The sequence below is a fragment of the Papilio machaon genome, chromosome 28, assembly GCF_912999745.1.
Source record: "Papilio machaon chromosome 28, ilPapMach1.1, whole genome shotgun sequence".
Lineage (NCBI taxonomy): Eukaryota > Metazoa > Arthropoda > Insecta > Lepidoptera > Papilionidae > Papilio > Papilio machaon.
In genome coordinates, this window is record NC_060013.1 from 2602714 (window position 1) to 2629968 (window position 27255).

At 37.4% G+C, this 27255-nt stretch overlaps 1 protein-coding gene across 1 annotated transcript in view; it reads right to left on the reverse strand.

The window, feature by feature from the left end:
- The window catches only part of LOC106711683 (zinc finger and BTB domain-containing protein 44), an 80887-nt gene that overhangs the window by 9008 nt on the left and 44624 nt on the right, over window positions 1-27255 (reverse strand). Inside the window, exons 3-9 of the mRNA XM_045684928.1 lie at window positions 15120-15231; window positions 9503-9656; window positions 9259-9361; window positions 3661-3906; window positions 1812-1881; window positions 942-1019; window positions 296-323 (exon numbers count right to left, since the gene is read on the reverse strand). Coding sequence (XP_045540884.1) covers window positions 296-323; window positions 942-1019; window positions 1812-1881; window positions 3661-3906; window positions 9259-9361; window positions 9503-9656; window positions 15120-15231 — 791 coding nt within the window. The remainder of the gene's footprint in view (window positions 1-295; window positions 324-941; window positions 1020-1811; window positions 1882-3660; window positions 3907-9258; window positions 9362-9502; window positions 9657-15119; window positions 15232-27255) is intronic.

The following is a 27255-nucleotide window of genomic DNA, read 5'->3' on the forward strand; positions in this document are numbered from 1 at the left end:
TTACGGGGTTATTCGGTGAGGGCGTCGATATATAGAAATAAACAATAATGCTTCGAGAAGTTTGAGGTTATGTTTAATTTTTTTTCTCAAATTATATTTATACTATATATCATAATAATTAAAACTAGAATCGAACCTGGATAAGCGAGAACTGAATAAGGGAAAACATTTGTAAGCGAGAATCTGGTCCCGACGACGACTCTATAAGTGAGACTTATATCGCGATTTCTTGGACTCTCGCTTATCCAAGGAATTCACAATTGGTACGTGATTTATATAAATAAAAAATGCTTACCAAATTCCCATGCTGCCATTCCCCTTCCCTGCAATATATTAATTAAATAATAATACTAAAAGAATGGGAATATTAACTTAAAACAAAAAAAACCTGCTGATATATAAGTATAAGCGACCACCTGATTCAAGCGACCTGAAGTAGCGAGACATCCTCAATTACAAATGCCTAATTTCAATCGACGGAGGAAGGGACGCACAGAAAGAGAATATTTCCCCTTTCTATGCGTCACCTCCTCCATTGATTGCCCTCCTCCTTATTTCTTTTATAAGAAAAGGACGGTAAGGGTAAGGACAAAATTTAGTCCTCCGGTACGCACCTTCATCAGACTGTAGTGATTACTTCCACTTGACTCCTGTCTTCTGTGTGGTCGTGGTATTGGAGTCAAGCAGTTCATGCAACAGATGTTGTTGTTGCTGGCGTCTACCACTGTTAAACGCTATCTTACTAATATTATAAACGTGACAATTTAGATGTATGGATGTTTTTTAGAAGATATCTCCAGAACGGCTCAACGGATCTTGACGAAATTTGGAATAGATGTAGAACATAGTCTAGAAGAACACAGGCTATTAAATAAGTTTTTTTTATTTAATTCCACGCAGACAGAGTCGCTGGTGACAGTTATAAACAATAAACGACTTACGTTTTAGGCGTTAACGATCCTTCGTCAGTGTGTTCAGTTCCGCTGGTAAGACGTTTTCTCTTAGGACTTGGACTTTTTCTGAAAACAACATTTATAATGTCTCAACTAGAAAATAGAAAACCTAGTTATATTATGAACTAATTTCTTGTTCCAACAGCCCAAGCTAAAACGAATTTGTTGTAAATCAATACAGTGAAATCTCTCTCCAACATTTTTAAGTAGAAAAAATTTCGTTCACTTCGAATTATTTAGACTTTGTAAGTCCAACAAAATGTTATTTCCCTGCGTTGGCAGATTAATATACACATATTCATGATAAGTAGCTTTTCTAAAATCAAACTTTAAGTCCCTTCACACACAAGGCAACTTAAATCTTTGAAATCCGGCGATTTTAGTCGCTACGACTTACACATTACAATGTAAATAGAAGTTCGTACACAGCATTAGTCTCTGACATTTCTATCATTGCAAAAGACAGTAGCTCGCAATTTTTTTTTAATTTCCAAGCGGACAAAATCTAGTATACGTACATAGAAGTTATGAGAGCCAAAGTGACCTAAGTGTAATTTTTTAAATACTGATTTCAATTGATAAACCTGCTCTAAACGTTAACAATCATAGCGCCACAGTACCCTTAAATTTAGTTCAACATTTTTTATATTAGAATCACCATCTTAGCCTATCGATTCTGGATCTCGTGGCCTCATTAATATAAAAAGGAACCATTTGTTTGTTTGCATTGAATATACTCCGAAACTAGTCAACCGATTTGATTATTTCATTATTATTTAATTACTAGATTTTTTTTAAACACCGAGCATACGAAGTCGCGGACAATTGCTAGTAAACAATACAAAGTAGTATACTTACGTATCCGTTTCTCTTTTCACTGGACTTGTTTTTTCAATCAATGGTAGCTTTATTAAAGGCGGAGGTCCTCCTAAGGCAATAAAAAATTATTAATATTAAACTATATTTTGCCTATTTAAGGATGATTAGTTTAACAACTGACGCATATGAAGTATTGGTTTAATTTTGTATGAGTATTAATGTTGTACTTAATAGATAATTGTCATAGTGTCGGACTAACGAACGACTATGAACTTTTTGTAGAACATAGTCTGGAAGAACATAGGCCAATATAATTAAGGTTTTTTTTATACCTCGCGGACTAAGTTGCGGACAACACCTAGTCTATAGGGATTGCAATCCGGAAAAACGGATCCGGTAATCCGGCGGATCCGGCATCATTTAATGGTTACCGGATCCGGTACCAATATACCGGATCCGGTGCTAGCAGTTTGTGGGAAAATAATATAGTTGTTGCATGATTAGGTACTTTAAATGCGTTGTGCGTATATATTTGCAGCTCTATTAGAAGTCGTTGACACAATTAACAATATTTGTTTTCTACGATCTTATTTTCAAAATCAATATTGATTTTCTTTTAATACTTATATTTTTTTACAATTATTACTTAAACTAATTATTTATCGTAAGTTGATTAAACTAAAGAGTTCTAAACTCATTATTGTGATAATTTTTGTCATTCATTCGTTCGACAGATTCATCAAATCATGATGGTATCTGTCATAATCATAAATACCTATAAGACTTGTTTGTTAGCATTCTCAAATACTTTAATAATGATTTTGATCTCATTTCAGTTAATTACGTAAGGTTAATTGTATCTATTAGATATTATAGTTACTTGATAATTAATATTGTTACTTATAAATTGATCTATCTGTGAAAGTGAAATCTAGAAAGACTAAGCTACTCGTTACGTTGTAAAATTATTACTAGTTACCTACACTACTAAATTTTAATTGTTTTCTTGTTGTCTATTTGTCTTAACATTGGTTAAGAAATAAAGTCGATTTTATATATTTGTGATTTATTTTTAATAAACTACCTACATATAAGCGCAGTGACACTTGATTAACTTACTTATTTTGTACTAAAAAGCGAAAATCATCTTGATTTAATCAATCCGGTCGGATCCGGTCGGATCCGGCCGGATTGATAGGAATCCGGTCGTATCCGGTCGGACTGAAAATGACGCCGGATTGCAATCCCTACTAGTCTATCAATAAGTATAAAATCGTCAAACAGAGCTGTATACTATGAAATAATTTGATAATCATTTAATGACATAAAATTACTTAAATTGTACTTTAGTATTCATCATCATCAGCTCACATATGTCACCAATGAGGGGCTCAGAGTCTACCCTAAGTTAGATGTGACTAGGTCATAGTCAACCATAACCCAGTGCAAGTTGACTTCACACACATATCATTGAATGTCTTCTCAGATATGTGCAGCATCACGATGTTTTCCTTTATCGTAAGAATGGCGGATAAATGTACATATGTAAATCGAAAATCGAAAAACACATTGGTACATGGCGGGATTCGAACCCATGACCTGCAGATTGCAAGTCAAGTGTTTGTTAGAAGGTAACGGATCTAGATGAAATTTGTCACAGATGTAGAACATAGTCTGAAAGAACATATAGGCTACTTATTGAGTTTTTTCCGGATGGGGTCTCGGTCGAAAGCTAGTATATACATATTTAATGCTCAATGTTACGTTTGTTGAATTTTGATAAATGTGTAAATTTCAAATGTGTCATATTAAAATGGCCCACCTATAGTTTGTACACACCGGGTCAAATTAGTTTGTCGTATTATATCGTGGCCAAAAATTTCCTTACCATTAACATTAAATTTCTCCGTTGATTTAGTTTCTTTATTACTTGTTTCTGTAACGCTCGTCTCCGAATCCTGTTTAGTCCCAAACCTGGTCTCTGTGGTCTCAGGTCTGGACTCGATAGGCCTCTCAGGTCTGGTCTCCACCGGTCTCTCGTGTCTGAACTCTGGCGTGCGTCTCTCTACGCTAGTCTTTTCTTGTTGCTTCTCGGCTATCGGGGATTTATTCATAGTTGTAGTGGTTACAACGCCTGAAGAAAAAAACAAAAAAATTTTTTTGTGAGCAACAAAACGTTGGTATAAATGAAATTAAAAAAATTACACAAATATCTTGTTTTAATCCAAAAAGCCCAAATTTCTAATTTCTTTGTACCAATATTGTTTATATTTAAAAATTGAATTTTCTTTTCGTAAGCTTTTGTGCCTATACTATTCATTTCACGCGCTTTCGTATTTTACGTGTGCATATATTTTCACTGGACACAGACGATGACAGAGATGTCATGTCAAATAAAACCAAAATTTTATAATTATTTAAAATTACAAAAATCATTTTTAAAATGTATTTAAAGTGTAAATTACCGGAAACGGCCACAAATAATACAGATTAATATCTCTTTTTATTGCCTTTTGGTGCTACAAACACTACTGCCTACAACCCAGCCAACGATTGGTCATTTGAAATTGAAGGGCCTTAAACTTATATTCAGCGTCAACAGGATAAGTGTGGCGTCAGATATCAAAATATTTCTCAGTGAATACCAATGAATCATGGACAATGGATATAATTTTGAAAGACCAATGAAGACAGATTATCAAAATATAGAGGTGGTAAAGAATACCAGTACCACTGAAGTATATGGTATAAAAGTTGTTCATGTGAAGGGAGATCTCCTTTGGACTGTTTGTTTTTGTTATTTGGTTGTTTTTATTTCTAGCAATAATTTTTAATCTATTTTGACTTTAACTTTAAGTTTGTGCCTTTGTGTTTGTTTTCTTTTTCTTTTATGATTTATGTTTTATAATTTATTGTAATATTTATTTTAATAAGTATTTTAATAAAATAGTTGTTAATAAATTGTATATAAGTAGTCCCTAGGAGGGTTTGGCGTCAGGCAGGCGGCCGGCCAGTGAAAACATTTAAAGCCAAAACATTATTACAGTATGTGCTACAGGATTGAAAGACTACGAATTGCGAGTTGGAATGTTGGTACAATGACAGGTAGAGGAAGAGAGTTAGCAGAAGTCTGTAACAGAAGAAGAATAAATGTAGCTTGTTTACAAGAAACGAAGTGGAAGGGATCGAAAGCTCGAGAAATTGGTGATGGATATAAATTTTACTATTGTGGAAGTGACGGTAAGAGGAATGGAGTGGGCATTGTGTTGGATAGCGAACTGAAAAATTGTGTGACGCATGTTAAGAGACTGAATGATAGATTGATTGTAATAAAAATAATGATAGGGGATCTGATTATGAATGTAATGAGTGTTTACGCGCCTCAGTCTGGATGCGATGAATGTATTAAGGAAAAATTCTGGGAAGATTTTGATTCCATTTTAATGGATATTCCAGGAGATGAAGAATTGTATGTAGGAGGTGATTTTAATGGACATGTTGGGAGAACGAATACAGGGTATGAGAGAGTGCACGGAGGCTGGGGGTTTGGGATAAGAAACAATGAGGGAGAGTATTTACTAGATGCAGCTATTGCATATGATTTGGCAATTACAAATACATTTTTTCAAAAGAAAGATCAACATTTGATAACCTATAAAAGTGGCGGTAAAGCAACCCAATTAGATTATATCCTTACCAGAAGGGACAAATTGAACAGTGTCAAAAACTGCAAAATTATACCGGGAGAAAATTTAACAAGTCAGCACCGACTTTTAATAGCGGAATTCAAAATTAAAATAAAATCAACCAAGCACAAACCTAAAACCCCCAGTAAAATAAAATGGAGTATGCTAGAAAGGCATGAATGTGCAAAAGATTTTTGTAAGCAAGTAGTGGATAAAATGATAGAAATGAATGATATGAGTGGGATGACAGTAAATGATAGTTGGAATGAAATGGCCAGTTGTGTTAGGAATGTGGCAAAAAGTATACTGGGAGAGACAAAAGGTAAAGGGAAAATTGATAGAGAAACTTGGTGGTGGAGTGCAAATGTGCGTGAGGCTTTGAGTGAAAAGAAGAGAGCATTTAAAGAGTGGCAGGGTGTGGATGATAATGATAAGGATTTGAAAGAGAATAAAAGGCAGTTATAATAGGTCCTTACATATGAAATTGGCGTTTTGTATGGGAGGAACAAAAAGTCGAATATTTTTTAATATAATATATTTAATTAATCAAAGTATGAACCATTATTTTCTATGCACTTTTGCCATCTCATAGGTAGTTCATTGATCCCTTTACTAAAAAAACCAGTCGGACGGGAATCAATAAAATCTTTGAAGGCGATTTGGACTGCCCCATCGGAGTTGAATTTTTTCCCTTCCAAGAAGTTATCCAAATTTCGAAAAAAATGGTAATCTGTTGGAGCAAGGTCTGGGGAGTACGGAGGATGTCGTAGACTTTCCAATTGAAGCTCTTCTAATTTAGTAGCCGTCTGTTGCGCAGTGTGTGGTCTAGCGTTGTCGTGAAGCAGCAGTGGCGTGGAGTGATTGACCAGCCTAGGTTGTTTAGCCGCTAGCTTTTCCATCATGGTTTGCAATTGCTGACAATAGACATCAGCCGTAATAGTCTGGCCAGATTTGAGAAAACTGTAATGAACAATACCGGCACTAGTCCACCAAACGCTTACAAGTAACTTTTTTGGGGTTAATTTTCGCTTTGGGCAGGATTTTGCTAGCTGGCCAGGATCCAACCATTGCGCTGAGCGCTTCCGATTATCGTAAAGAACCCATTTTTCATCACAGGTAATGATTCGGTTTAAAATACCTTCATTATTGTGCCGGTTTAGTAATGTAACGCAACAGTCGACGCGCGTTTGCCGGTTTGCTTCAGTCAATTCGTGAGGTACCCACCTTTCAAGCTTTTTAATCTTCCCAATTTGCTTCAAGTGAATTAAAACAGTTTTATCACTAACATCGCAGCCTGCAGCTAACTCGGACGTGGTTTGCGATGGATCCGCTTCCACAATAGCCTTCAACTCTTCATTATCAACTTGAGTCTCAGGCCGTCCACGGGGCTTGTATTGCAGATCGGAATTTCCAGAACGAAAACGTTGGAACCAAAAACGAACTGTGTTTTCTTTTGCAACACGACCGCCATACACATCATTCACCCTTCGAGTCGTTTCCGCAGCACTAGTGCCACGGCGGAACTCGTACTCGTAAATAATGCGATATTTTAAGTTTTCCATTTTGTAAAATGAGTGACGCAAACAGAAAAAAAACAGAAGAAAAAAAACAAATGAATGACGGCCATCGAACCACAAATACATGAGTCTATAGCTGTACAAATTTGAATTTGAAATTCCTTACCAAAGAGGAGAAATTCGTGATTAAAGTGGCCAGTACGAAAAACGCCAATTTCATATGTAAGGACCTAATATAAGGAGTGTAAGCGATTTACTAAGAAAGCCATCGCAACTGCTAAGGCACAGGCACAAGATAAATTATATGAATCCCTGAACAGCCCGCCGGGACAAAAACGCCTGTTCCGTATAGCAAGAGAGAGAGAAAGGAATGCAAGAGATGTAAACCACATCAAGTGTATTAAAGACGATGAAGGAAATGTATTGACGGATGATAATGATATTAAACAGCGTTGGAAGGATTATTTTGAAAAATTGATGAACGAAGAGAATATTTGGAGTGGAGTGTTGGAAAAAGTGCCGGTTAATATTGGTATGGTGAAAGAGATTAGCGTGGATGAAGTAAAGAAAGCTGTGCAAGGTATGAAGAACGGAAAAGCAGTTGGGCCGGATGGAATACCAGTGGAAGTATGGAAGCTCCTAAAGGCGGACGGATTGGTGTGGCTGACTCTATTCTTCAACAAGTTGTTACAGGAAGAGGTGATTCCAGATGAGTGGTGTAGGAGTTCGCTGGTGCCAATTTTTAAAAACAAGGGTGATGTACAAATCTGTAACAACTATAGAGGAATAAAGCTCATGTCACACAGTATGAAAGCTTGGGAGAGAGTGGTGGACGGAAGAATAAGAGAGGAGAGTGAGGTAACTCGGAACCAATTTGGGTTTATACCAGGACGGGGGACTACGGATGCCATTTTTGCTATTCGCCAACTTTGCGAGAAATATAGGCGTGTGCATAAAAACCTGCACATGGTGTTTGTAGACCTCGAAAAAGCATACGATAGGGTTCCGAGGAAGGTTTTGTGGTGGGCTTTGAAAGTGAAAGGAGTGCCTGGGAAATACCTGCAGCTTATTCGTGCTATGTATTGTCGAGCCAATACACACATCCAGTCCGCTGTTGGCGATAGTGACAGGTTTGGTGTCTCGGTAGGCCTACACCAGGGTTCGGCTTTAAGTCCGTATCTCTTCCTCCTGGTAATGGATGCGCTAACATCAGACATACAGGAGGAAGCACCCTGGTGTATGCTTTATGCTGATGACATCGTGCTTGTTGGGGAGGATGAATGCGAGGTGCAGAGCAGGTTGGAAAAATGGCGAGATAAATTGGAGAGAGCTGGTCTTAAAATCAGCAGAACCAAAACTGAACATTTGTTCTGCGATTTTGGTGGTCCGACCAGCTTTTCTCCAATCGCTTTAAATGGTGTTGACCTACCAACCTGCTCCGATTTTAAGTACCTCGGTTCACTCGTCCAATACGATGGTGGTGTTGACCGGGATGTGAAAAGCCGAATAAATGCAGGTTGGATGAAATGGCGACAGGTCACCGGTGTGACTTGTGATCCAAGAATGCCACCCAAGCTTAAGGGACAGATCTACAAGTCAATCGTAAGACCTGTCTTATTGTACGGATCTGAATGTTGGGCCACCAAGATTTCGGATGAAAGAAGATTGCATGTAGCTGAGATGCGTATGCTAAGATGGATGTGTGGTGTGACAAGAAGAGATAAAGTTAAGAATGTGCATATCAGAGGAAGTTTGAAAGTAGCGCCAGTTATCGAGAAATTGAGGAGCAGAAGGTTAGCGCGGTTTGGACATGTTATGCGGAGGGATGATAATCATATAAACAAAAAAGTAATGAGATTGAATGTGGATGGCTATAAAGGTAGAGGAAGACCAAAGAAAGTATGGATGGATTGTGTGAAAGAGGATATGCGTAAGAAGGGGGTAAATTCAGATATGACGGCTGATAGAGATGTATGGAGGAGTAGTACATACTGTGCCGACCCTACATAGGGATAAGGGCAGGTTGATGATGATATATTTTCACTGGACAGGCTATAAGCCGTGATATTTTGTACCTATTTGATTTCCGCCATTCTGACGCTGACCTTGGTGAACTCGGATTAATAGAAGATAAATTTAACCAGTAACCTCAACTGTCGCATTTAAGTTACAACGAATCAATAGTTGTAACATCTAAACAGCGACCTGTCCAACGGATTTCATAGATCAGTGGTTCTCACATACTTTAAGACTACTTCTAGAAAGATCTAGAAATTAACTCACCAGATTCACAATCGGGAGGTTCATCTTTGTTACTCCACCGTATATCCGTCAGACCCTTGATCCTCAGCTCCTCTGCCGTCTTCAATAGACTCGCCAACTGTGACTAAATCGTAAAAAAAATTTAACATTTCACCAATGTATTTCCCTTTAAATGTCAAATACAGATCCCTATTCAACTGTGTTGGAAAACAAATATACAAAACGCATAAATACTTCAATAAACTTTAGTTAGCAGTATACTAACGTGATGCACGCTCATTTCCCCAGTATACATGTAGTCGAGGAGCGCGCGTAGATGCCGCGGTTCAGCCCCGTCAATCACCAGTACTGGCTCGCCATGCGCCTCGTGAGCGCCCAGCAGTGCAGCCAGCAGTTCCGAGCATGCCGCGAGCACCACTCTGCAAACATATAGTTTGTTAGGTTCTCCTTCAAATTATGACAGTCTTCAAGCGTTGAATGTGACTTCACATATCTTTGACTTCCTTCTCAGATATGTGCTAGTAACATCATTGATCACCGTACCATCAGATAATTGAACAGTTAAAGATTTAAATTAGCTTCCCACTTAGAATATCATATAGCAAACAGTCACCACATGAGGTCTTATTCAGCTAAATTATGACAGCTCACTAGCGCCGCCCTGTCAATGTCAAAGTCACAAGATCTTTATCGTACTGTAGCTGGCTTGTATTATTTTTCTTTTAAGGCATTTTTTTATGCCTAAATAGGTTTTATATATTTTGTGACAGTACCAACCGCGACAAAACCGCCGCTATCACTAGACCAGATATCCTTGTTTGACTATCTGTGTAGTTATGACAAGTTTTAATTACTAATTCCATTGTGAGCGTGACTGTTCGCAGGTATGGGTAGGAAATAAACTTCCTCGACTGTATCAATATTATGCTGAAGTGTTGGCAACCCTAATTGTGACGTCACAACAGCCTACTAAAATAAACAGCTTACGAAATATTCAATACTTTTTTATAATATAGTGAGTAGTCTCAAACGATAAGGCGTGGTCTTTTGAACACACGTGTATTAGACAACTTTAATGGACCACATATCATTGGTCAGGCAAATAATGCGACAAATTTATTCGACCCGGTGGGAAAAAGATTAAGGCTTTTGTACACAAAGCGATGTAAACTTATGCGATGCTCACAACGCGCGTCGTCCACATTTCTATCTGTCATCGGCAAGGCCCAGTCGTTCGCTACCTGTTTGTCAATATCGTCGGGATAAAAGCCACTGTGATTTTGATGATGGCGTAACAAAACTATACAGACATTTTGTGAATATGCGCGTCTGTCGTGTGTTCTCCGACCACATATACAACTCGCGTCGACGATTCAACGTTATATGTACGGAACGCGCAACGCGATACTCGTGATTCACAATTAGTTTTAAAGATTTAGACAGGCCGAAAGTACAGCTTATAAGCGACCTCCTGTCACTATCAAACAGTGCCATTTCCTTTTCGGACTGTAATTGTCTTGTCATACTTGTTTTGTAATCCTTACTAATATTATATATGCGAAAGTAACACTGTCAATCTGTAGCGCTTTCACGCTAAATCTACTTACGCTAGAGCCTTAGAAAGGACATAGGCTACTTTTTAATACGAAAAAATGGTTGTAAGTGATTGAAACGGGTGATGAAAAGTTTCGTAATTTTTACAGCTAAAAGATTGTAACTTATTTTTTAAACTGTTAATCAGAACTAACCGAGATAGCAACTCTTATAGCAGGCCAAATAACTTTGTGAGACTATAACATTGAAATATCGATCTTTTAGTTTACTTAATACACGTGTCTGGTTGATATATGTTAACAATTAACCAGATATCCGTAGTACGTAATGAATACATTATTCAAATCTATGTTTAAAGTGCTAAACGTTACTGTAGCAACAAAAACATGTACCATTAAAAGGTTAACATCAGTACGTCAGTCAAAATGCATTAATTCCGTTGTTAAAAAAAAAAAACTAAACAAAAAACCTATTTACATATTTAAAATTCAGATCTAGTATACTACATCTCGTTGTTAACTCGTGTAATTCCCGCGCGATTTTATTCTTTTTTCGACTCTCTTTTTCATAAATGAAAAGGTGTTTAGTGGCCAATATGTTTAACCAATGTCCACCAAAGAGTTCGGATACGTATTTCTACACTGAACACCTGAACAGTTCGTTTGTAAAGATTTGAATGACGTCATTTGGTACGAAAAATTACTGCATTTATAAATTGACTTTCGCCGAAATGGCGAAAAGACCACTGCTCATAGACTTCCGCAATTGAAGATGCATTGTCTCCCTTTAATCGACAGAGGAGGATACGCACAAAAACAGAATATTTCCTCTTCCTATGCGTCAACAAATCACATCCACTTACCCTTCCTCATCATTTTATTTTAAGAAAAGGTTGCGAAGGGAAAGAGGACTAATGTTAGGCCTCCCTCACGCACACTCATAAGACGAAACGCGGAATTACTTCCACTAGACGCCTGTCTTCTGTGTAGTCGTGGTATTTCACCGGGCGAGCCGGACAATTAGTGCAACGGATGTTGTTAACGTCAATCAATATTAGTTAAAAGTAATGAAGATCTACTTTGTTTGGAAAGATAAATAAAGAAAAAAAAACTTGAGAGGTGTCAAGGGACACCCGGATGGAACGAAGTTCCTTTCTATTAATTAGTGAAGGAACCAATGTTTATTCTATGAATATTCTATGAATAAAAAACTTAAGTCTTCACAAGAAGTACATTTTATTTCTATGCATTTTCGTTATATATTGTCACGTCGTTGCCATGGTGAAGTAGGGCTCATTCGTCGTTAACATACTTACTATAGCATAAAGTGTCGTGACAACTTTTCGTAAGAATTTTTTTCCGTCTAGCCCCCTTTCACAACGCGCGATAAGGAACTTCGTTCCAATAACCCATCCATTCATCCATCACCCGACGCAGTCACCTTTCACGCAATCCATAACATCTTCCTAGGCCGAATGCTGTCGTAGTACACCTCGACATTCATAAAGTCCGTCTCACATCCAATAAAACAATTCATTGTGTCAATGGATTCCGACAGCAGTGACGATATTAAACCCACATAAACCGGTTTAAGCTTAACTATTCCGAGAATTGCTTGGTTAATTTATTTGGTCAAATGACAAACATTCTTTCACTGGTCACTAAAAATCATAGTTTAAAAAGTCTAGTGGAACCGGCTCTTCTAAGGTTGTCAACTCTTTCAATTCTTCGGAGATTATCCAATAGGGTGACTAGGCCATAGTCACCGCTGGCCCTGGCTGGGTTGACATCACACATATGTTTGAATTTATTCCTAGATTATGCAGGTTGCATCACGATTTTTTCTTTATTGTAGGACATAAATGTACTAATAAAAGTTGATTTCTCTTTCTTAATTTCTTCAGCTCCTACGGTGCAAAACATAGTGATACAATCTGCACATATATGCGAAATAGTTCAAAGATATAAGTTTCTTTTGTGTGGCAATAAACGCTTATTCTATTCTATTCTATTCTATATGTGTGAAGTCAACTCGCAGAGGGCCAGCGTAGTTGACTGTGGCCTAGTCACTTAACTTAGGGTAGACATAAATCACTCTGTGACGAAGTCTTTTGGTATAAACAACGAAGTAGACATGTTTTTTTCGTTACCCGCCTACAAGTCCAGAGTTGACGCAGTGTTTTCCGATGTTTTTCTTTGGCAGCCCTAGTTTAAATACGAGTTTATAAACTATTTAAACGTAAAATCAATGATTAAGTCAGATGCCAATCAAGAACTTTAGTGGCCCTAATATGAGATTTTTATACGATACGACCGCTCGTAAAATGGTTATAAATTTCATGTCATCCAAAATTTTTATAACTCTTTATGGTGGACAGTTACATTACGTGCACATAATAGTTCCTATAAGCCATAATAATATAGATACATTCGCAATAAAGTGGAGTTTTGATTAGATTATTTGACGATTAAAGCTGTCATTAGATTTATTAATATTTTGAACACTTAACACTATGACTGGTTACACCGGAATTCGTTCGTATTTAAGTGGCTGGTATCGTAAATATAAATAGCCTATAAAAATGTCAAACAAAACGCTTAGGGATGACATACACGGACCGCTTCAAGCAATCGGTATCCGCAGATTTGAGTAGTTTTAGAGATACTGAAAACTGAGATCTCTGTATACACAATAATTTAATTTATTTTTTATTTCTTGTCACTGTTCGTGTGCATACCGATTTGGTTTACTTAGCTTAATTTCTATCCAAAGGTTGTCTGGCAGAGATCGCTGCTTAGCGATAAGACCGCCGTTTGTGAAAATAGTGCACAATAAAGTATATTTTTATTTGTTATAATCATCCCTTATCCGAAATGATAGCTTAATTATTTTAAAGAAAACCCCGCATATTTACCATTTAAACTAGTATTGTAGGTACATTAAAATTTCAATGTATTCGCGTTAAATTGAACCAATTTCATCATCTCCTTATCCTTATCCCATTCATGTAGGGTAGTCTCCCCAGTTTTCGTCCTCTAGAACGATCTGTTTTCTGTCAATCAGTCTTCACTCCTTCTTAATTATGCCACTTATTTCTTAGTCCTACCCCTACCGGTGTACCCCTCCACACACATTTGTGGGTTGCATATTAGCACCGAGACCTGTCGCCATTTCATTCATCTCGCTTTTATTCTACATTAAAAAAAATTACCGGTTTAAAATAATTCAATAGCTATCGATTCACAAATCATTTAGATAGCTATTAAACCACTTCTGTACTCATGTACTAAGGTATTGGCACCATCTCTCATATCTGAATTCTCTGCCTTTCTACGCTTATCCTCTTCTGTAGCCTTCTCTACCTTTGTAGCCATTATCATTAATAATAATCTATTAATCTTTATTCTTCAGTTCGATGTTAGGGTCTTATTGGATTCAGCAGTTGTTCATTTGAAATGTGACACCAATCCATTACGAAAAGAGTAACATATTGAGATCTCATTAAAGATGTAACAATTTTTTCAGTGGGAATACATGTATGTCAGGTCTTAATAAAAACATAAAAATATAATACTAGTGATAGAGTGGACGTTAAGAGCACTTTCAAATATTTTACTCATGATCGCTCATAATCCTCAGTAGCGCTATCAATCAAAGTCAAACTAAACAACTACCGGTAGTACATCTTTTTGTGAGTACATTTTACTAATGGTATATCTTGCTAATATTATAAATGCGAAAATTTAGATGGATGGATGGACGTTGGTTAAAAGTTATTTTCAGAACGGCTGCATAGATCTCGGTGAAATTTGACATAGATGTAGACCATAGTCTGGTAGAACACATAGGCTACTTAGAAAGTTTTTTTTTCAATTCCGCGCGAACGGAATAGCAGGCAAAAGCTTTTTTTTTATATCATAAGGTGGCAAACGAGCCAACGGCCACCTGAATTCGCTGAAAAAGCGAGGCGACCGTTGCCCATAGACATCCGCAAATACAGATGCGTTGCCTACCTTTAATCAACGGAGAAGAGGACGCACAGAAAGAGGATATTTCTCCTTGCTATGCGTCCCCTCTTCCACCAAATGCACTTCTCCTTCCCATCCCTTTCCTAATAAGAAAAGGGTGGAAAGGGAAAGAGGACTAAAATTAGGCCTCCGGCACCACACTCATCAGACGAGACGCGGAATTGCTTCCACTTCACGCCTGTCTTCTGTGTGGTCGTGGTATTGCACCGGGCGACCCGACCAATTCGTGCACCCAACAAATATTGTTGTTGCGGGATCTACCACTGTTGAGTCTAGTATGTATATATGTCTGCGTCTTACCTATGTGCCCTAAGCGAGACGCCGCGTATTTTCTCTGGCTCAACGGTATCCTTGTTGGGTACTTGTGTCGCAAAACTGGGCGAACAGTACAGTGTTACGTCGCAGAATCGCTCTGAAATTAAAGAAAACATTATTTAATAGTGAAAGCTTTGTATTTTGTATAATCTATGTACAAAGATGTCTATATCTATATATATAAAAGAAAGTCGTGTTAGTTACACTATTTATAACTCAAGATCGGTCGAACTGATTTGACTGAAAATTGGTGGGCACGTAGCTTAGAACCAGGAGACGGACATAGGATAACTTTTACCCCGTTATCTATTTTTGATTCCGCGCGGACGGAGTCGCGGGTAAAAGCTAGTTATAAATATATCTTTATATTATACGCTATGTTTCTAAATAAATAAATTAATATTTCATTTAACGTTAAGATTGGAATTTGTATCGACAAGGATATCTGACGTGGCGGGCATGAGTAAAATTAAATAATGATCGCTCATTAGCGCTACTTTGTCAACGTCAAAAAAGTGTTACTAGATCCTTTTCATATTTAAGTTGTCATCATTTTTTCATTTAAGTCATTTCCTATGTCTAAGTGGGTTTTACATATTTTCGAACAGAATCACAAGCCTAAATATCCTTATTCGAATACACAATCTAATCGTTTACACTGCACATACACCAAAACATGTTGTGATACAAGTTATCTGTCAATGTATGCATTGTTAATTAACAAGTAGACATAATGCACGTCTGAGGCTAATTTCATGTGTTTCGCACGACTTTAAACTAAAAAAATTCAAGATTTCTTTTCATTCTTTTCGATTTTAATATAATTTTTATCCTACATAATAAATCATTAAAGTCCTCGGGCTAAATATTCAAGACCTCTCACTTCACTGACATTAAAAAAAAAACTCCAATCACATGTAATTTAAACGAAACGATGCAATTAATAACATGTGTCTAGATCATTAATTTAGACTTGCTAAAGCTAAAACGGTAATCTTGAAATAAAAAAAAAACTTAATCCAGTTTCTAGTTTGTTTAGATTCAATCTATAAATATAGGTGCGGTTCGTCAACATGGGTGAATGTAAAAAACACGATACGACGGTCGGTCTCGACTTTTATATTAGTACTAGCTGTCGCCAGCGACCCCGTCCGCGCGCAGTTAAAAAAAAAACTTAATAGCGGTATGAAAAATAGACGTCCGATTCTCAGACCTACCCAATATGCACACAAAATTTCATGAGAATCGGTCAAGCCTTTTCGGAGGAGTTTAACCACAAACACCGCAACTCGAGAATTTTACATATTAGATATGTTTTATCAAAGGGAATAAAAGCTATCACAATGCACTTTAAATATAAATGTGAAAGGGTAAACTAATAGGGGTAGGCATTGGAAGAGATCTACCTAGACCTACCCCTACCAGTGTACCATTTGATCGACTGCATGGAAGGAGATATAATGGATGAAAATTGAAATGACGGAAGATCGATCAATCTGGACGAAAACTGCTGCGTCTACCCTACAAGAGAAAAGAGAGGCCAGGTGATGAATGAAAGATTTCAACAATTTCTGTACACATTAATAAAATTGGAGTGTGTATGTATGTATGATGTATACATATTTCGTACACATGTTTTTGCGTTGCTGATTTTGAAACCATTTTTTCGTTTAGTTTTTGTATGTCTGTCTGTCTGTATGTCTGACCGCAAGGCCGCATTCGTCCGGGGTAATCACCGTAACAGCTGGACTGATTTTGATGGGACATTGACGGGAAGGTAGCTGATGCACGCAGACATATTACTGGCTACTTTATTTTTTAATTCTGCACTGACCTAGTCGCGGGCGACAAGACGGGAAGAGATTAATACAAATATATTCACTGAAATTAAACACTAATACAAACATGAAATGATATCATTCAGATTAGAGCCTAGCATTAGCTGCCAACAGAATTACCCGTTCACCTGATGCAACAAGAGTAACAAAGAACCCACGCCTTAAGCACGAAGCCACATTGAGCATGTATGTATGTATGCCGGAGGCAAAATTTTAATCTACATGTCGTAGACAAAAAACATGCCATGAAATCCTTGTCTGACAACAGCTGTCTTGTCATGTTCTTATAGTTAACCGCGACAGCAACGCCCCTCTCATCTGACAAGTTGGAGTATACACGTCTGTCTTAATAATACAAAAGCCTCTATAGATAAGAAATTGTTTTCTTTTAATGTCTTTTGTTAGTCTCACATCCGTTTGATACGTATTTAAATTCTCATGATTTTTGCAAATTGAAAAAGATCATATCGCATTATGTTGACTTTAATATACAACTTTATTAGGTCCCAACATTTGATCACGCTTAATGATCATTATCGCGCTTCACATTTTTTATCTTAATCTCACAATTCGATTGGAAATTTATCTTAGGAGCGATAGTTTATTACTTGCAAGTTTATATAAAACTAGCGGTCGCTCGCGACTTCGTCAGAATGGAATTTAAAAAAGTAGCCTTATAACATGCCCGTGTGCATCAGCTATCTTCCGATTAAAGTCCCGTGAAATTCGGTACAGCCGTTCCGGAGATTATCCGGAACAAACGCGTTAAACTTAAAAAAAAGCTTCAATTTTATTATGTGTATAGGTTAACAGTAGTGAATCTTCAGTAGTATATCTTTACAGCAATGTTACCATGTCCATCATTATGTTTGACAAAAACCGTGGTAGTAGCGTAGTAGTATTTTCCCAGCACAAGCCCCCGCAGGCCCCGCGCCCGTCCGTAGCGGAGAGGGTTTTCTAACTACCCGCTACATAAAACCTGTATAGGTCAACCGCGAAATTCAAAAATATAGTTCGTCATTGAAGATGTTATTTATAGTACATCTGTACCGAATAGAGAGATAACAATTATGTTCTTATTAGTCTAAGAGCCAGTGGGAGTTCGACCTTCATTCATCTGATAACCAGATGACATATATTTTTTTATGAATTATTATTTATTAACAAACATACATGACAACATGCCTATCGAAAACTGTTCATGATTATTTTTATTCGAAATAATTTTAATCTACTTTTTATTACAGGAAAGTCTAAACGATTGGTTTTATTTCAGTATCTTATAATACCAGGCCATGTAAATTTCCTATAAAATGTTTTTTTTTTAATTTAAAATATCTAACTATAATAAATATTAGGTCCTTACATATGAAATTGGCGTTTTGTATGGGAGGAACAAAAAGTCGAATATTTTTTAATATAATATATTTAATTAATCAAAGTATGAACCATTATTTTCTATGCACTTTTGCCATCTCATAGGTAGTTCATTGATCCCTTTACTAAAAAAAACCAGTCGGACGGGAATCAATAAAATCTTTGAAGGCGATTTGGACTGCCCCATCGGAGTTGAATTTTTCCCTTGCAAGAAGTTATCCAAATTTCGAAAAAAATGGTAAACTGTTGGAGCAAGGTCCGGGGAGTACGGAGGATGTCTTAGACTTTCCAATTGAAGCTCTTCTAATTTAGTAGCCGTCTGTTGCGCAGTGTGTTGTCTAGCGTTGTCGTGAAGCAGCAGTGGCGTGGAGCGATTGACCAGCCTAGGTTGTTTAGCCGCTAGCTTTTCCAACATGGTTTGCAATTGCTGACAATAGACATCAGCCGTAATAGTCTGGCCAGATTTGAGAAAACTGTAATGAACAATACCGGCACTAGTCCACCAAACGCTTACAAGTAACTTTTTTGGGGTTAATTTTCGCTTGGGGCAGGATTTGGCTGGCTGGCCAGGATCCAACCATTGCGCTGAGCGCTTCCGATTATCGTAAAGAACCCATTTTTCATCACAGGTAATGATTCGGTTTAAAATACCTTCATTATTGTGCCGGTTTAGTAATGTAACGCAACAGTCGACGCGCGTTTGCCGGTTTGCTTCAGTCAATTCGTGAGGTACCCACCTTTCAAGCTTTTTAATCTTCCCAATTTGCTTCAAGTGAATTAAAACAGTTTTATCACTAACATCGCAGCCTGCAGCTAACTCGGACGTGGTTTGCGATGGATCCGCTTCCACAATAGCCTTCAACTCTTCATTATCAACTTGAGTCTCAGGCCGTCCACGGGGCTTGTTCTGCAGATCGAAATTTCCAGAACGAAAACGTTGGAACCAAAAACGAACTGTGTTTTCTTTTGCAACACGACCGCCATACACATCATTCACCCTTCGAGTCGTTTCCGCAGCACTAGTGCCACGGCGGAACTCGTACTCGTAAATAATGCGATATTTTAAGTTTTCCATTTTGTAAAATGAGTGACGCAAACAGAAAAAAACAGAAGAAAAAAAAACAAATGAATGACGGTCATCGAACCACAAATACATGAGTCTATAGCTGTACAAATTTGAATTTGGTATTCCTTACCAAAGAGGAGAAATTCGTGATTAAAGTGGCCAGTACGAAAAACGCCAATTTCATATGTAAGGACCTAATAAGATATGGAGATTTAAAAATGGAAAGTACATTTTAATGGAGGAGTCACGGGCTGCTGTTTATATGTAAATACAGTCTAACCTAGCGAGAGTTATTATCCGATCCCGAAGGACTATCTCAAGCAATTCAGGTTAGAATAAAACCTCTACAAGCGAGAATAATATCGTGGTCTCTTGTGACTTTCGCTTATCCAGGTTCGACTGTAATAGGATTTTTTCGTGCATATTCGGTCGTAACAAGGAGTGGCATGAAGTGTATGAGTGTAATATTTTTAACCGACCTTGTAGGAATCGCCACACCTATAAAGCCCCCTACAAACGTTCAGTTTTAACAGAACGGTTCAATTGACAAAATAAAACCAGTTATAATTTTTCCTACTCACGCACTGTAGACTGCTCAGTTAAAACTGAATGTCTGTTGCGTTCTTTACCTTTATATTTCGTTATAATTCAAAGCCTAAATATTTTCAACCATAGATAGGCTTCAAATCCCTAAATATTTCAGATAAATGAGTTTTTCATATTATTCAACTATATAATTTTCAATAAATAACTCATCTCCCTGTCCTTATTCCACTCATGTAGGGTAGGCACACCAGTTTTCGTCCACCAGATCGATCTTCAGTCATTTCAGTCGTCGCCTCCTTTTTTATGTTACCTTTCACAGGATCTATCTCTTCGTAGACCTTCCCCTACCGCTTTATCCCTCCATATTAATAAATATAGTTCTTTTTATCACATGCGATTCTTTCCTCCAAACAAAAATTAAATAGCACAATGGGGATCATGTATGAAATTTGACCTTTATCTGCTTACTTAATTTAGGCGTTGGATTGAAAAAAACATATAGTTATTTTCACAATACACTCTAAGCTAAGTTTTTCTATATTACTTGTGTACTAAGAAACTAGGGGTGCAGCAATGTCTCCGCCGAGCATAAACGCAGGAATTCGCAATTGCGTAAATCCGAAGTTTCAACTAATGTTCCCACGTTAAAAATAAAAGACATTTCTTAAGGTCTTTTTGTGTACCCGTATCAGTTGATAAAATTTAAAAATATAAGAGGAGTGTGACCGTGAGAAATATAAAGGTGTGTATACATTTAGAGTTTATTTATTATTTTTATCTAAAATTGCAATTTAACTGCCATAATCTTAATAATATTATAAATGTGAATGTTTAGATGGATGGATGGATGTTTGTTTGAAAGTATCTACAGAGCGGATGCATAGATCTCGATGAAATTTGGCATAGAGGTAGAACATAGTCTGAAAGAGCACATAGGCTACTAATTTAAATCCATGCGGACGGAATCGCGAGAGGCAACTACTTGTAAAATAAAAGAAAACACAAAAAGGTGTTACAATATTTCATTACTTGAAAGCACATGTTACTGTATCAAAAAAATTCATTGAAACAGTATTATTTTTGCACAATGTATAACCATCTTTATACTATTTGCGAGTTCTACCGTTGGTTCCGACTAAAAACTCTGTATAAAACATAGTTATCCCTGTTATTTACTTTGACAAAATTGAGAAAGCAATATGTTTTAAACAGGGATTTTTGTCTCGGAAACCCAAGGTTAGTCATTTGTGTAAAGGTCAATGACCCACAGGGGCTGGTCCATAATGACCCGTCCATGGGACTAACACCTCATAAAATTTTAGTGAGGTGTTACCATATGTTTTAACATTTTAAATTTATAATTATTCAAGCTTGATAACACTATTATATTTTTTAAATGTGTACAATTTATTGCAGGAGAGCTATTATTATAAACTAGCGGTCGCCCTCGACTTTGTCAGCGTAAAATTTTAAAAAATACATCAGCTACCCTCCCATCAAATTATATCCAAAACAGTCCAACCGTTTTGGAGATTAAACCCGGAATAAAAGCGGCCTTGCGAACACTACTTTACGAAATATTACTTTTTTCTATATTACATACAAACACTCCAATATCATTAATATGTACATTATGATTAGAATAGTAGGGTTGGCGACAGGCAGGCGGCCGGCTGAAAAAAATTAAGCCAAAACTTTAAGTTTTGTAAAACCTTGTGTGCCGACCCTACGTGAGTGGGAAAAGGCCATGGAGATGATGATTAGAATGTTCAGTAGCAATGTAAATTGATAGTTCACATTCTACGACCGCATATTCTTTCTCATTATCGACGGCTCCTACGCATACCGCCACAACTCGTTTTTGAACAAAATTACATTTTATAATTTTCGATCTCTAAAATCAACATTTGATTATCTTGTCTCGTTTTATGTCACGTGACCTTGGGATTCTGTGACTAAAATCTCCATTTAAAACATATTGTTGTCTCTGTTTTGTCAAAGATAATGATAGAGATGACGATATGTTTTATACAGAGATTTTGGACTGGGAAACTGGTAAGTAATTTTTAGATATTTTTTGGAAAAGGCCTTGACTACATCACTATTACAATACCAGATTACGTTGAAACGTTAATTGTTACAAAATATGTAAAACCTTATGCATAGAAACAACACAAGACAACAGTCCGACAGGGATCTTGTAGCGTTGACATTGACAGGGGAATGGGCTGTGTAATTTAGTAACTACGCCCACAAGTTTAGATAACTTTGTCAGATTACAGTTTCCAAAATGTCAAACATTACATGGTACCGTGTCGTGCCAACACGTCGCGTGTTAGATACGACGTGTTACGCGACCACATCCATCACGCTACCTATTTACTATTACTTATAACTAATTAATGACATTCAACAAGTAATTAGCATCAGAAGCAGCTTACGAAGTTATGGCTGTCGATTCGTCGACACATGAATAATTAAGTTGATATTTTATAGTTTCAAGTTAAAATATTACAGATTGACAAAGTTATTTGACAAGTTGGGATACGTGGTGACACTTTAAAGCTTTATTAGCGTCGCCCTGTCAATGTCAAAGTGTCAAGACTCTTTTTTTTATATCATAAGGTGCCCAACGAGTAAGTGAACACCTACGAGGGGAGGTCCAAAAGTTCGCGGAATGAAAGGGTTGTCAATGAAATATAACAATAAATTTATTTTTCCTTTTCAATATAATCACCCTTAAGTCTAATACATTTATTCGATCTATGAATTAATTTTTCTAAACCATCGAAAAAATATTTTTTGTCTTTGGCCTCAAAATGGGCCGAAATTGCCTCCTTCACTTCATTATCGTCGGAAAATTTCCTTCCCCTTAGCTCTTTTTTTAAATTTGGAAATAAATAAAAATCGCTAGGAGCCAGGTCTGGACTGTAGGGTGGGTGAACAAGTGGTTCGAACCCATGTGTGTGCAGAGCAGCCATGGCAACTCGGCTCTTGTGAACCGGCGCGTTGTCTTGCAAAAGCAACACACCCTTGGCCAATTTTCCTCGACGTTTTTCTTTAATTGACTCCTTTAACTTTTCTAATATGAGTGCGTAGTATTCTCCGGTTATAGTGGTACCTTTTTCTTTATAATCAATGAGTAATATTCCCTTACAATCCCAAAAAACAGTGGCCATCAACTTTCCCGCCGATTCTGACACCTTGAATTTTTTGGGAGGTGGTGTACCCTTTTTGTGCCATTGCATGGACTCCTGTTTGGACTCAGGTTCAAAGTGATGAACCCATGTTTCATCTCCAGTAACAATCCGCTCCAAAATCTGCACGGGCTCGTCTCCACACAACTCCAAAAAGTGCTTAGACGCGTCGACGCGCTGCTGTTTTTGAAGCGGCGTGAGCATTCTCGGCACCCATCTTGCACTGACTTTTGTCATGCCCAGGTGGTCGTGCAGGATACGCAAAATAGTTGTATCTGATACTCCAACAAATGCAGATAATTGTTTCTTCTTCAAACGTGTGTCTTCGAGTACAAGTTTTTCGACTTTTTCGACGATGTCTGATGTGGTGGCGTCAGCTGGCCGCCCAGAGCGAGAGTCGTCTTCAATTGAATCTCGACCATGTTTAAAAAGACCATGCCACTTATAAACCATTGTTTTACCAGGGCACTGATCTCCATAAACGGCTTCCATTTCATTTAAAATGGTTTGAACGTTTTTTCCTTGCTTGGTAAGGAATTTTATCACAGCGCGATGTTCAATTTTCTCCATAGTTGCAGTTTGCTTCCGGATTGACTTGTTCAGCAGGCGAGTACTCGTAAACGAATGGCACTATAGGGTTGAAATGTTATATATATACTAATTATGAGTGCCCAATTAGTATGACACTAAGCGAGCTACCCTATCCCCACTCCATCCCCTCCATTCCGCGAACTTTTGGACCTCCCCTCGTAATTCGGTGTAACAGCAAAGCGACCGCTACTCGTAGACATCCGCAATTACAGATGCGTTGCCTACCTTTAATCAACGGAGGAGGTGACGCACAGTAAGAGAATATTTCCCCTAACTATCCGTCCCTTCCTCCGACAAATCCCCAACCCATTCCCATCCTTTCCTTTGTAAGAAAAGGATGGGAAGGGAACGTGGACTAAAATTAGGCCTCCGGCTCCACACTCATCGGACGAAATGCGGAATTGCTTCAACTTCACGTCTGTCTTCTGTATTGTCGTGGTATTTCACCGAAATCCTGGCAACGCAACATATGTTGCAGGAATTGGCCACGTCGTCCGTCACAAGAGAACCGCGATATCATCTCCTCTCACACGGACCTAGATATATTTTTCGAAGACTGAATGAATTTAATTCATAACAAATTGGTGCTTGGTGTGGGGTATGGCGACTAAACGATCATTAATAATAATAATAAGTTTGGTCATTTTAAGAAAGAAATCTCGATGCTGGTGGCAGCAAAATAGAACTGGTACGAAAACTTTACCTGGCGTTGGAGAAGGGTAAGGATCCGGACACAGCCTCATTTGAAATTACATCAGCTGTTGACGTAGGTACAATTATGGATAAGAATGGAGAAAGCTGTAGAATTTTACCGAGAAAAAAAATCGATATGGAAGGAACATCTAAAATTTTTACGAAAAAAGTTAAATTATAAATAGTTTATAACTAGTTAACGCCGTCGACTTCGTTTGCGTGGATAAGGAATTAAAAAAAATATTTCCATTAACACAGTAAGGTAATGTTTTCGCGGGTATGTAATTTTTTATTCATGTAGCTTTTTATTTAAGTGTCATTTTGACACCCTTAAATGTAAACAACTGAACCGATTTTAGACGAGTGAGGTGTCATCCCCAGAGTGTCATAGTACAACAAAATAGTGGGATTTATAATTAAATAATTTAATGTCAATTTTTAAATAAATGTGGTGAATAAAAAAATATCTCTACAAATTTACCTTCTCTTTGGACCTTAGATCTTCTTGTTTAAATTTAATTAACAAGAAATAAGATTTGGGAACTATTCAAGCGATTTCAAAACATTATTTAATCCGTAGAAAGCTCCGTTGTAAAGTGTTGGAAGTTAACTAAATTAACTAACTAGGGTAACGCAGTGACCCGAAGTGGGCCTTGGCCTCCGACAACAATAGTCTCCACTTTCTCCGATCTCGCGCCGTCCCGACCCAGTCCCGGACCTGTAGCTCCCGAAGATCTTTATCAATCTCATCCATCCAGCGATACATGGAACGGCCAACTGGACGCCGACCACTCGGTCGTCCCAGGTATGCAAGTTTGACACCACGAACATCATCATTTCAAACTAAATTACCATTCTATTTCGATCACTGGCTACTATCTGATATATATTAAAAAAATTACATAAAATAAACATAAATCCATTTGCAGCATTTAAAAATAAAAATTAATTAATCCAAAAATCGATAGCTTATCGCTACATTGAAGATGAACGCAAAAAACTTTTCAATATCTTTGACCTTTACAAAAATCCGTGGGAACGAAACAAAAATTTCCGGTTAGAGAGAATTAATACAACTGCAAAAAAAAAAGAAAGAGATAATTCAGATCTTCAAACATCATCGAACGAAAATATGCACGGATTAAGACCCCAACAACTAAAGGTGGGTTTCCACGGTGCTTATTTCTACACAGGACCGTCGTTAGGGTAGGATGCGGTCGCGCGACTATCTAGGGCGCCACAGGTCCGCCGTACAATTTAGAAATGTATATGACATTAGATTAGTCAGCAGTACAAAAACCAAGCAGAACAAAAAGTAAAATTTGGGAAACAAGCAAGCGAGTTTTTTTATATCATAAGGTGAAATACGAGCGGGCGGCCGCTGTCTTTAGACATTCGCAATTGCAGTTGCGTTGCCTACCTCCAATCGACGGAGACGCACAGAAAGAGAAAATTTCCCCTTTCTATTCATCCCCTCCTCCTTCAAATCAACGTCCCCTTCTCATCCTTTCCTTATAAGAAAAGGGTGGAAAGGGAAAGAAGACTAAAATTAGGCCTCCGACATTACAGTCATCAGTAGAAACTTAAAATTGCTTCCACTTGACGCCTGTTTTCTATGTGGTCGTGGAGGGCGTGCCAGCCGGTTCGTGCAACAGATGTTGCTGGCGTCTACCACTGTTAATAGTTGGGTTTTAGTTAAAATAGAGAAGCAACCGTGGTCTCATCTTAAACAAGTCGTTGCTTTGCCTACCTTAAGTAGACAGAGGACGAGACCTAGGTAAAGACAGAGGGTCCTATCCAATTAGTGTTTAGTGTCAGGTGTATTTGTGTACGGTGCGGGGCCGTTCTCATACGTACAAACAGTGGAACTCCAACTTAATACTCAGTGATGTAACATTATGGAACGTTTTATTATATTTAAGTATTTCTCAGACATAAAATTTATAATCTGAACATCGTTTATACATTACAATTTTTCATTTATTTATGACATCCGAAATACATATAAAGTAAAAATAAATGCAAACCCCTGCAAAAAAGTAAACAACATTTTCACAAAATAACTGACAAAGTGGATTATCGGTGTGTTTATTGATCGGCCCAATGGGAATTTTTACCCAATTGGGCTGATTGAATCCATCATATCATTTGGATTTTTTTATTCCACGAAGTCAATTGGACCAATGGAAAATGCTTCCCCATGGATAAATCGGCCCAATGATTGGTCGGTTACTTTGGGAAAGTTTTGTTTTGCTTTTTTGCAGGTGATCGCACAGTTAGGGTCCAACGGGAAACATCCAATTATCTTAACATATGGAATTTGAAGTTATCTATTTACTTATTAGGTCGTTCTAACGATACGAGGTTAGACAATATTTCACATTTTCATAGGAAGCTGTAATTTTACACAAAATTGTATGATATTATAGGTAATATGAAGGGAAGTTTTTTTTTTCTGAAAACAGTTGCAGTTCAAGTTTAGTTCAGTCGGTAGCCAATTCTAGTTCTTTTCTCACCCTTTTCTTGTTAGAAAACGGTAAAGGAAGAGGAAATATACTCTTACTGTACGTCCCCTCCTCTGTTTATGGTAGTCAACGCATCTACAACTTGTTGAAGATGTCCTATATCACCACAGATCTAGTGCTATAAAAAAATAATTTCGCGCGTAGACACCGCATTCGAAATTTGGATAAATTCAAATTTGAATAATTTCAAGATTTTTAATAAATTCAAATTTAATCAACTAGTTTCAAAAACAAACTCGCTACTAATCCGAAGAATCGGATGACATTTATCCAAAACCATTAACATTT